The sequence below is a fragment of the Vigna umbellata genome, chromosome 3 (genome assembly GCF_029865625.1).
Source record: "Vigna umbellata cultivar VRB3 chromosome 3, Vumbellata_1.0, whole genome shotgun sequence".
Classification (NCBI taxonomy): domain Eukaryota; kingdom Viridiplantae; phylum Streptophyta; class Magnoliopsida; order Fabales; family Fabaceae; genus Vigna; species Vigna umbellata.
Window position 1 is genome coordinate 28,197,078 of NC_142167.1, and position 13,117 is coordinate 28,210,194.

The window sequence follows — 13,117 nt, forward strand, 5'->3', positions numbered from 1 at the left end:
GCATGGGAAAGAATAACATGTCTTTCACCAGAATTACTTGATGTCACAGAACACGACATATCTTCTGGTGCACTTTTTCCACTTGCCAAAAGATGGTGTCGCACAAAACAGTTAATATTCCAGGACACTACAACTGTCAAACAATTTCGTCAGAAAATAGACGACATATCACCTAGACAGGTATTTATCAACTGTGAACTTAATATTGTCTTATAAATTTTGTTAACATTTCATGGCTTAATTACTAATACTTAGACCAAAAACTTTAATACTGCAGTTGCTATGGACACCGTACAGACGTGGTGGAATTTCTGTACTCATTCAAGTAGAAGTGCCACCGACATGTCGGGCAGTTGTGCCTCTTATATGTTTCTCTGTTGTAGAATACCAACAAACAGACCGTGTCATGCGACAATTTGGATTTCGACAGAATGTACCCCATCCACCGATGAATCTAGATGAGGAACATAAACAAGGTATGAGAGGACGCGCTGATTGGAATTGGAATGAACACCATCACCAGTGGATTGCATTGTGGAATGACCGGCATAATCGTGTGTTCAACGGGATTCCTTTCCAGAAAAATGGTCACTTGCGAGATGAATCGGAGTATATGCAGTGGTATATAACTCATACCATCCGCTATATTGGTATAATAGAATATTCAACTGACGAAGAGGTACTACAATATTCCCGTTGATATAATATATGAAAGTGTTAATATCTTGTGTTCTTGACATCGCACATTGTGTTTGGCAGTATGACATGGACCACGACGAACAGTTCCACCCGGCATCTCAATACCGTGCATCTTCTTCATATCATGATCCACAAACGTCTGCCTCTGACCATGCCAACTATCAACATCCACCTCCAAATTCAAGGTTTCAACAAAATATCCCACCTACATCAACATTTCCTGGGGTTCAGACCTCTTATTTCGCCTTTCCACCATCAACACCGTTCAGTGGAGGTCCTTCCAATTATTTTGGGACCTCGACAATGACTCCACCATCTGCATACCCACACGCTTCATCCTCACATAATGTGTATCGACCAACATATGATTTTCAAAACCTTCAACAGTGCAATGAAAGTCATCCCACGGATGTAGACCAACACACGCAGAGTCCCACACTAGAACAACAATCACAAAGGCGAGGCCAACGACAACGACGAAGACCACCGTGTGGGACTGGAGGACATAGATAAACTGTTTGCCTTCTTTATTTATAAATATGTAATTTCTTTATAATTTTTAATTAATGAATAACATTTATATCATCATAAACTGTTATCCTCTGATGTTATTATTGCATTCAACTTTACATAAAAATCAATTTTAATAGATAATGCATTCAATCAATTCTAAAGCAAACAATAAATGAAAAATTCGTTCCTCCAAACACTGGTAATAGATTACAGGCTTCCTGTAATCGATTACCAGATAACCACTGCAAGGACTTACATGTTTTTTTGTACTGTGCATGACCAGACTGACTGGTAATCGATTACATCGTTTTGGTAATCGATTACCAGAAACTTCCTGTAAGGGCTGTACATGAGTTGTTGTAATAGACAACAAAATAGGCATGTAATCGATTACAGGGTTTCTGTAATCGATTACCAGTGGGCTCTAGTAATCAATTACAGCAAACCAGTAATTGATTACCAGCCCAACCCTAGTCTATAAATTCAACTTTTTCTCTCTCCTCACGAACCCACACCACTCCCACTCTAGCAGCTGCGCCTCCCACCATCTCCCATCCTTTCCAAGGTCCAAAATCACCTTCTCTTCCACCATTTTCACTCCAAAACACCATATTTTCACTCCCCTTTCAATTTTGTTCTATTTGCACCGATTGGATTTTGAAATGGCGGAATCTTCAAAAAGGCAAAGAGTAAGGGGGTCATCTTCTACAGGTGGGGGACGTCGCCGCCGTCAACCTTCACCGGCAGAAAACTCACCGTCACCCTCACCACCACCGTCACCCACTGCTGAACACCAAAATCTTCAATTTTCAACTCCTGCACTAGCCCAAAGGTATTACTCCCTATATAAAGACCGTCAAATCATTGAGCCAAAATATCTAGATGACGATTATTTTGAGAGGCATAGTTTTGAATTTTTTGGCATGCTCAAAAATTTGGGATTGGATGAATTTTGCTTCGATTTTTCTCCATATTATCCTGATTTGGTACGTGTGTTTTATAGTAACCTCAAATTTGCCAAAAATGGAACAATGAAAACTGAGGTGAACAATGTCCAAATTATTATCAAACCCAGCATTTTTGCTTCTATAGCCAATCTTCCCTCTGTTGGGTTGCCCTTTGAGGAGAAATTATTTGAGGATTGGGCCAATGAATACAACATAGACGTAGCCAGACAATTAATTTGTTTGCCACACAATCCCCCTACCAGTAGAATTCTAGCAGGGAATATGACAACTGAGGCTAGAGTATTACATTATGCTATATGTCGTGCTTTGTTTCCACGTGTTTCTAACTTTGCACAGGCAACCGAGGAAGATCTTCTAATAATGTGGATTATAATGACGGCAAAGCAGATAAACTGGACCCATCTCATCCGACATAGGATGAAGAAGGCTTTGAGGCAAGGTGCTCCTTTACCATATCCAACTTTGGTCACCCGCATCCTGGAACATTTTGAAGTCCCATTGGAGGATGAAATATCTGTCCCACATAATAGGCATTGGACAATATCTGGAGGAGTCATACAATCATTTGGATTGACCCAAAATGCTGACAACAGATGGGTGCACAGAAATTCTCCTCCTCCACCTCAACCTGAAAATCAACCACCTCCTCAACTACAACTACCACCAGTTCAACGAACTAGTAGATTTGATGAGGTCATGACAGGGATAAACGATCTCCGAACACTTGTTGGGGACAACTTCAATATCATGAATGCAAGATTTGAACAATTGGAGCTGAACATGGGTGACCGCTTCGATAGTATTGATGCTCGAGTTGAGCATGTGGAGCACGACATTGACTATCTGCGTCGTCATTTTGGTCCACATGGTGGATCATCTTCCTAGATGCCTTTCAATTTGTAGTGTCCTTTTCTTTTAATTTTACCTTGTTCCTTATGTAATGCACTTTTAATTCAATAAAATACTACAAATTTCATTTCTCATTTCATCTTATGATTTTCTCTTATTTCTATTACATAAAATCATATACTCTTCCCATACAAAACAATACATCACAATGTAGTCAACAACAATGGGTGCTTACACAAATTCATATCAATACACTTAATAAACTTCAAACTATGCACCACAATTACAATACAAAACTTCAAAAACCAACCAAAAACACACTGGTAATCGATTACAACAACCTTGTAATCGCTTACCAGAATGAATCTTGCACCAAATACAACCTGGTAATCGATTACACAAGTGTTGTAATCGATTACCAGTGCGTTTTTGGCATACTGATTTGAAGTCGTGCAGCGTGGTCACGATTTCAACAATCTGTAATCGATTACCATTACTTTGTAATCGATTACCGTCATCAGAAGTCGTTTTTGGGGTGCACGACTTCAACACTGTTCATATGAACAGTGTGAAGTCGTGCAGGGGGGGCACGACTTCTTCAGTTGAAGTCGTTTGAGCCCCCACGACTTGCCCATTTTCGTAATATGGTTTGAATTTGCCCATTTTGGTAATATTAGAGGCATATTTGCCTACTTTGGTGAAAAAACCGAAATATGGACTACTTTTCGTGAGGGTTTTTTTTTATCCACACTTTTGCTCTATTCTTTTTTTCAATTTTGTTGTAAGTTTTCCTATACTGTAAAATCCAAAAATTGTACTTTTATAATAAAACATACATATTATCTCTTTTTAATCATATATTAATATATTTACTATATATTTACATTACATAACCTAAAACATATATACTAAAATATATACAAGAAAATAAAATTGTAACATCCCAAACAACTATATACAGGTGTCAAGGTGTCAACATTTAATAATATGATAGAACAGTTACTACAATAAGGAAGTCAAACTTACAGTTATTACAAAAATAACCATAAAATTTTTCGAACTATACAAGAGCTTCCTATACTGCTACCGAACGTTCATCATATAACCGAACTGTTATATTTACAGAACAAAAATAGTGAACGGTCGGTTCACCAAAACTATCTATACTATATGACCGAACGGTCACCTCCTATTCAACATGAGTCTCACCGTCCAGCTCCTGTTCCAACGTAAGCCCTTCCCCTTCTGCTCACATTCGACAAGGATGATCATTGCAATAGAAAACCGAACAACAACATGGATAAAAACATAAAATAAGGGTAAGCTACTCTAATTCAATTAAGCATGCATTCGTACATGAAATAAAACTACAAATCATTACAGACCGAACACTATAGCATACAAGAGCCAACATAGATATCACACATAACTTGAATATCATAATTCACGTACGACTGACACTTGACTTGACCATCCGAATTGTATGAATACATAGCTTGAGGTCGTTCATGCACTCGAATGGTGTAGTAACTGGAAAACCATCAGCTGTCACCCGAGGTTAGTCCGTTATAACTCACCCAAGAACCTATGGGCTAGGACCTCCCGCCATTCTCACACAATAACTTACCCATCTCTACTTGAGAACTGGTAATCATCAGAATATCAGGATGAACTCCGTGAATTTCACTATCTGTATTCATACTTTACTACAACATTATCCTTACACTGAGACATTCCTCCCCGAAATTCTCTTCCACATTACTTGAAACATAAACTTTTACTTGAATACCAATAATACTTCCCATACATAATAGAACATTGCTATAAATAAGCAACCAACACCAATCCATAACATCAGCATTGAAAGATCAAACCACATTTCATATAAGAAGATCGAACGCTCAAATAACACCACCCTTAATTACAAACGAACGGAAAGGATCTAAACAACAGACGAATATAACCTAACGTTTATTTAATAGATAGGACTTTAACATGAGGCAAACACAACTTAAGAATAGAACACTCGAATTAAACCAAATACTTAATATAAGACCGAACCATATTTAACTATCCTCAATACTAGAACGAACGGTATTTCACTATCCTCAAAGTAATAACTAACGATATTCTACTATTCTCAAAATAAGAACGAACGCTATTTCACTATCATCAAAGTAATAACGAACGATATTCTACTATTCTCAAAACAAGAACGAACACTATTTCACTATCCTCAAATTTAATAATGAACGATATTCTACTATTCTCAAAACAAGAGCGAACGCTATTTCACTATCTGATAAAACCGAACGCTTAAAGCTTATACTAAACACTTATAATTACTCTTACAAACTATTCATCAAACCTAATACTTTTAAGAAAACCGAACGTTAATACCTTTTAGCTGAAATACACCTAAACTGGTATCCGATCATAAACGAACGTATTTTAAGCCTAGTCCCATTACGAAGTCTACTAATAATAATATATGAGCTATCACAAACTAAAATACCTAATCCAATAAGATTGATTATAAATATATATAACCATTAATACTTAATATATTTATCACTCCCTATAAACCGAACTATTATACCCTGGTAAAGCTAGACTGCTAACTCTATTGATAACTTATTCCCTGACCATAACCGAACGGTTGAGACCGAACACCCAACTATTTTACATAATTTTTTGCAGAATCCTTATAGACTTATACAGAACCACCAAAAACCCAGAAACATGCATTTCAAACACTCATATGCAATTCATCAATCAACTCATTCCATATATGCACAAAATCATCACATGCATAATTAAATTTAATAGCTTCCCTTACTTCTTAACAGACCGATCGCTCACAATACGAACTTTGCACCACGACCAACACTCAAATGCCCAGATTCACTATTTAAAGAAACGAACCAACCCAAGGACCGGAAATATGATCAGATTTGAAGAAAAAGAAGAAGACAACTACATGCAACTAGAAACTAACCTTGCATGTACCCAAAAAAACTAGATTTTCTTAGAAGTAAAAGAACCTACCAGTTCAAACTACTAAACGATCGGTTGAAAGAAGGATCCTTGCCACCAACAACCTTACATACCCTCTGATGGATGATCAGATGGAAGAAAACGTGAGAATTAGTGGAGGAAAAGATGATAATTTTATAGAGAAGTTAGAGAGAAGGAGGAGAAACTAGTTCAGAAGGTTTGGAGGAGAAGATTGCATGCAGAAAGTGGAACCACCTTTTAAAATTTTAGATTATATATTCCCTCAACAAACCGATTGTCCACTCTCCTACAGCCACCTGTCTTCCACTTCCTGAGTCTGATTCCCCTTTTGCAGACACATGTTTCCCACTAAGATGGGGAATTTAATGGTTCTGACAAAAATCATCATAAAATTATATAATAATTAACATCTATTTAATTAAATTCAAATTAGGATAAAAAAATTATCATAAAATTATATAATAATTACAATCTATTCAATAAAATATATAATAATTAACATCTAATTAATTAAATATATAATAATTTACATCAAGAAATAGTAACTAACGTAATTAACATCAATACCTATTCTATTAACCATATAATAATTAACATATATTTAGTTATTAACATCAATATATAATAATTAACATAATCAACATCAATATATGTAATCACTATAAATCAAACACATTAATATTCATCCGATTAACACTAGATATATAATTAATGATAGATATATACTTATCTATCTCACTATTTAATTTGTTTGTTTACTTATATAAGTCAATACTTTATGATAATTTGAAATTTTATTTAATTTTGTAAGTTTACTAACATTAAATATTAACAATTCAACAATATATTTTTAGTTATTATATATATATATATATATATATATATATATATATATATATATATAAAAGACATTTATTTATCACAATGATATCTTCTGTTTCCACCACACGCATCTATCCTTTACATAATTCACGTAATTAAATACTGGGAGTGACATATAAGGTGGAAACTGGACCTGTCAAAATGGGTCACAATCTGCGGGCCAACTCTTTCCACCATAGGTTTGAGTCAGATTAGGTTTGAAAAAATTGTATCTTTTTTATGCGGGTCAGATTTCAACCCGACTCATTTAAACCCGTGGTGGGCCGGGTTGACCCACCAACCCACCTACCCTAATTTTATTTTATTAAAATTTAATTTTAATTTTATAAAAAATATTTATTATTTTGTTTTTGCTTGAAAAAAGTATTTAAGTTTTTTATTTTCAAAATTAATTAAACACTCATGTTGGGAGTGAAATTTGGGAATGAAATTTGTTTAGATTTGAATTATAGAAAATTTGTAATTTTTTTTATTTTAAAAAAATTGTAATTAAGTGAGTCAGTGAGCCAACCCGTTTACCCACCAACCCGTGGTGGGTCGAGCCGGGTTCGAATTTTTCTGCCTCGCTAATAAATGAGCCGGATCGGGTTGGCTCATTAAGTGACCAACCCGTGGTGACCCGTTTTGACAGCTCTAGTGATAAAGTATTTGTTTGAACAATATATATGTCATTTGGCTATATTAATCCTTGAGTAATATCCCTATGGATGAAAGAGAATTGATTTACTCTCATCATTGCTTGAATCACGAGTACAAAAGCTTGAATGTCACTCTATATTGCTTAAACAACAAACCAGCACTTCAGCAACATGTTCCTAGTGGAAAGGGAATTAATATTTTCTCTCTTATGCCTAAATTAGTGATTGAGAGAAAAGACTCATTTGCTTATTCATAAGTGTCTAAAATAATAAAAAAAATTATATAAATTTGACACTTAATGTTTTAATTAATAATAATTTAACAATCCCTTTCAGTTTATAATTACAAAATAAAGTAGTAAAAAAAATAAAAATAGGAAATTGATGAATTTATGATGATTTACTCCAATTTCTCATAGAATTAAAGATAGAACTAAAGATGACCGAATTATTGGATACAAACAAAGTCTCACATTAGATAAAATAAGAGATTGACATGAGTTTATATACACATAAAATACTTGCATTGGTAAGAGGCATTTTGGAGTGGTACCAAAAGCAAACCCGTGAGAGCTTGGCCCAAAGCGGACAATATCTTACCAATGTAGAGATCTATGTGTATGTGTGAGTGTTGTCCCTCCCTACACAAACCACAAGAAAATGGTGTTTAAATAATGATCTATAAATAAAGATCTAATGTCCTTATTTTAAATATTACGTGAAGGATCAATTAAATCATCTTACTATTGCTAAAGGCTTCCACATGATCTAGAAAGTAGGCTAGATAAAAACACTTAAGACAAGGATTCATTCAACCAGAAATGGAGAAAACATATTATGTCTGAAGTCCTTAGGTTTTTAGACTGTAGGAATAGGTCTAGATCTATCTTTAAGTACTCCTAAGACATTAAATGATTTGCATATTAAATAGAAAAGATAGTAGTAGTAGAAGAAAATGAGATGAAATCCAATCATAACCTCTACTCCACTTAATCTATATAATATATACTACTATCAATATTTTCCTAATACAAAAGATAAAAAACTAACTACCAATATACTTGCTAAATTTTTGTGGATACGATAACCTCCATTTGGTTGTACTACAATCGACTTGATGCACTTATCAATAAGTCACACAATTGAATAACTCTTTTAAAACTTGATATTGTGTGATGTTGGGGCTTAAGCCCTATGGATATAAGATCTCATCTTAACTTTACTCCCATCACTTATATCACCGAACTTCCAAAACTTACCACATTGCATGAGAAACTTTATCGCTTCAATGATAATACGCTCTTTATAATACATGTTAGCTCAAGGCTTAAGAAATATATGCAAAAAATGACCAAAACCAACAAGTAACATGTTGGATCGAGCAATTACCCCTAAACAAAAAGTTATAGCTCATGGTTACGATGTAATTCTTTTGATTTAAGAGCATAACAGCCAAAGCGTCACACTTTGAACATGACATGACCTATTTCACTACATCACAAGACATTGATACCTCCTACAATAAATCTTCCCATTCACAATTGTCCTATTAGGAATCAAACTCATGACATCGACTCTGATACCAATTGTTAGATAAAGTGTTTACTACTATAAAAAACACGATAACTATAATAAGGATACAATTTTTTTTAGTTAAGTACATAACAACCTCAATGCCATGCTTTCATCATGACTTGACCCATTTTGTCTTCGCCATACGATAATTGATGCTACATGCAATATTATACACAACAATATGAACAAACATTCAATTATCCCTATCTATTATAACAAGTTTTAAGCCTCATATTTGATCCATATTTTACAATAAAAACCATACAATTTATCATTAATTGGATATATGTATCTTCAACACTCAAATTTAGTATATAAAAAAGTCATTCACTTGAAATCATACTTGATGTTAAGATTCATTTATCACTTGTATAGAATTCCAAGTTCACCATAATTATCAAAATAATTGTAGCCTTAGTTCTATAGGTTAGCAGTTTGGGATTTTGAGCTTGTTGACTCGTATAAGCCCGACCTACATAGCCCGCAACCTGCATAGGCCTAGGATGGGGTGAGGAGGATTGACCCCACTAACTTGCATTTTCTAGATTTAACATTTGTTTGAGTTGATGATGTTGTTGCAATGTAGTTGATTATTCTCTGTAATTATAATCTTGAGCTCTTATCATCATGTATTGGATATATTTTATTTATCTTAGTAGTACATAAATATTATGTAAAGTGTTTCATAATCATAATATTATATAAAGTCATGATGTTGAAATATATGATATGGTCTCTATCAATTAAAATAAAAAGAAAACTCTTATATAAAACCAAAGACCAGCATTATACTACACGAAATAAGTTTTTTTTATGTTAAAGTTAATGATGCATAATCTCAATTCCCAATCACACAGCATGAGTACACTTTCAAATTTCATATAATTTTGAATAAATGTATATCAATAAAAATATTCAAACTTTTAAGTGATATTTAAGTTTTTTATGGATATTTGTGCTAATAAATGGAATATGTTGTGTAGTTCTTAATTTTGATATATACGCTATACGAGTCGGGTCAGATACAAATAGTGCCTACCCGTTAATTGACCCACATAAAAAAATCGTATCCGTTACCCGTCTTGCTACCAAAAATTAAAAAACCCGTGAATTCTTTTTTTAACCTGTGGGTACCCGTTGGATACCAGCGGATTTAATTTTTCTTTTATAAAAGTCAGAGTTGTCAACAAGTCATATGCCACTATCTCAAGCTACGTCCTTTTAAATAAACAAAGTGCAATAACTGGTTCATCATTATGTTGCAACTATTATAGAATTCCAAGACACCACATCCCTCACACTCATGCTATCAAAAACCCTATGTGAATGCTCAACCTACTAAACTTTGAATACATATTAATCAAAGCATTGCAAACAAAAATATCATTTTTCAACCCATGCTTTATCACGTACAAATGAACCAACATCCCACAAATAACATCATTCACTTACACACAAACAAGAAGCACACTTGCCACCATAACTGTATGCATCTTCAACCCTTCAACCTTCATCCTACTTAAAACACTTGACCCCCTGGTTGCTTCCCCATTCTGAAGAAACCCCAACATCATCATGTTCCAAGACCTTAAATCTCAAACGGACATATCATCACCTTGTGGGAAACATCCACAACATTAAACCTTGAATACAAATGAATCAAGGAAGCAGCCACATACACATCATGCTCAAACAAACACCCACCTACTCAAATATGATTCAATCACTAGGATACACATCATGCTATTGGTACCAGGGTTCAATCACTACCCTTGAAAAACTCACACCCACCCATTCAAACATGATTTACGGAAGATAAAAAAAAAAAGAACAAACCCCAATAGTAGTAAATCTTTGGCACTTGGACGAAAAAATGCTTACCTGTTCATAAGTCCTTAATAGTAGAGAGTGAAAAATGTTTTCCAAAATACTTCTCTAGTACTTGAACGACAACAGAAAGCGAAAATAAAAAGAACCTCAACAATAACTTAGTAGAACATAATAAGGATAAAAATGTAATTTTATTTCCATAACAAGTAGTGGATATCCGTAGGTATAGGTAGTGTGATACCTGACCCTGACCCATCAATGAATGGGTACTAAATTACCCGCTACTCGGAGGTACCAATTATTCGCAACAAATTTTACCAGTTGATACCTGTGGATGCAGGTAATTTTGCCATCCCTATATACACTATCAGATTAAGGAATTGCTTAAAAAAGAGTTATACGGTCCAAAAAACAACATGATGGGCCAACCTAACCCGCATTTTGTGAACCTCCAAGACAGGTTTAAACAGGTCGGATCAACTTGCATTACCACCTCTACTTAGTTCAACTCTCTTGTGTAGCAAGTACTTACTTAACAAGCAACAACAACTCTCATATAAAAGAATAAATTCTCAAAAACCTCTAAAAACCAAAAGAAGGTACACCTAAATAACTAAGATACCTGTTGATGTTAAAAAAACTAGTATAACAACATTTCTTTGCTAATTGAAAAAATGAAACTAAATATAATTATAAATGGAAGCAACAAGAGAAAATATAGAAGTAATTTAAACTAAGATTTTTTTTATGTACATTAAATTTCAGTAAGATGAGGATAACTATGTTGGAGACACTTTCATGGTGAAATCTGTTTGAAAAATAAGGAAGAATATCTTCCTAAAATTAAATAAAAGGAAAAGATAGTTTAAAAAATAAAATTTGGAAACATAAAGAAACTTTAGAAATGAATAAGTAATGACATTTCTAATTTATATTTATAAATATAACTAAGACTTTCAGCCATTATCATTCTAAAGTATTTATTCTAAATTGAAGAAAAAACCATTCTTACATAAACAAAATCTGTATATTTAAACTTAATTTTGAAAATAATATAATTAATTCCTAAAATTTAATGAAAAATTAATGGAACCTTTTATTTATTTTTTTTTATCTTTTTTTTTTGTTTTTATATGAGAAAAACATTAACGATTTTTAATTTTTTTTCACAAATATATATATATATATATATATATATATATAAAGAAATTTTACAATATTTAAAAATATATTTGTAAAATTCTCGAAAAGCATATTTTAGAAGTGATGATAGTTTAAAAATAGTGAGACTCAGTTATTTCAATATTAAATAATTTAGTTATAAATAGTTTTGTTATAAACGAGTTTCATTATTTTAAAACGTATCATCTCTCTAGAAACCACTTTTCTAGAGTTATCTACCTTCTCTCTAAGTGTTCTTGGTCTTAAGTCATTTGTATACAAATATAACCAATCAATTTTAAGAATAGAGCAAGTAAGTTTCGACTCTTTTTTCTCTTCCATTCGTAATCTGTTTTTAGAAGAATCTTGTATTGTTGCATGTGTTATCATGCTTCTCCTAGTCATTCTTAGTTCATCTAGAGTTCTAAAGACTCTGTCCATTTTCAATTTGGTTACTTGTAGGTTCGTCTAGAGATTATTTGTGTTTTAAGCAATCGGCAGAACGTTTCTTTGAGTTGGACAATTTATTGCAAGGTAAGGGAAGCTAATTTGCTTTTCATAAATGTAGTAAGATGGGTGAAATCGGTTAATTTGTGTGTATGTGTTTATATAAAAATTGATGGTGTTAAATTGGGCAAAAATATTGAGAGATTGTAAATTTTGGATGTGTTTTGATAATTTTCATTGTATGATTGTTATTGTGAGTTATTGCATGAGGAATTTAATGTATTGTTGAGATAAAATTGTATTAATAATGATGGTTGTGAATATATGAAATTATAGTTCATATTGTAGCTTGAATTGATGTTGTAGGTATGTCAATGTTGGAATAATGAGAACAATGTAAAATTTGTTGTCTGATATTTCTCTTGGAGTGTTTTGTGATTTGTTAGTATCATTAGATGGTGATATAAAGAAGGTTAAGGAAGGGAGATAAAATGAGTTCAAATCCTACTTGATTTTGATTGAAAATTAGGGATTTTG

At 33.2% G+C, this 13,117-nt stretch overlaps 1 protein-coding gene across 1 annotated transcript; it reads left to right on the forward strand.

Moving 5' to 3' along the window:
- Positions 1 to 277: 277 nt before the first annotated feature.
- Positions 278 to 1,212, forward strand: LOC148202166 (uncharacterized). The gene is made up of 2 exons (XM_088108887.1): positions 278 to 679; positions 760 to 1,212. Exons 1-2 carry the CDS (start codon positions 407 to 409, stop codon positions 1,210 to 1,212), a joined length of 726 nt encoding a protein of 241 aa, XP_087965013.1. The 5' UTR covers positions 278 to 406.
- The last annotated feature ends 11,905 nt before the right edge of the window (positions 1,213 to 13,117 follow it).

Excerpts from the sequence above, each read along its gene's own strand:
- LOC148202166 (XM_088108887.1), top strand. The coding sequence starts at position 407 with ATGCGACAATTTGGATTTCGACAGAATGTACCCCATCCACCGATGAAT. Across the intron at positions 680-759 it reads AATATTCAACTGACGAAGAG|TATGACATGGACCACGACGA; the intron begins GTACTACAATAT and ends TGTGTTTGGCAG.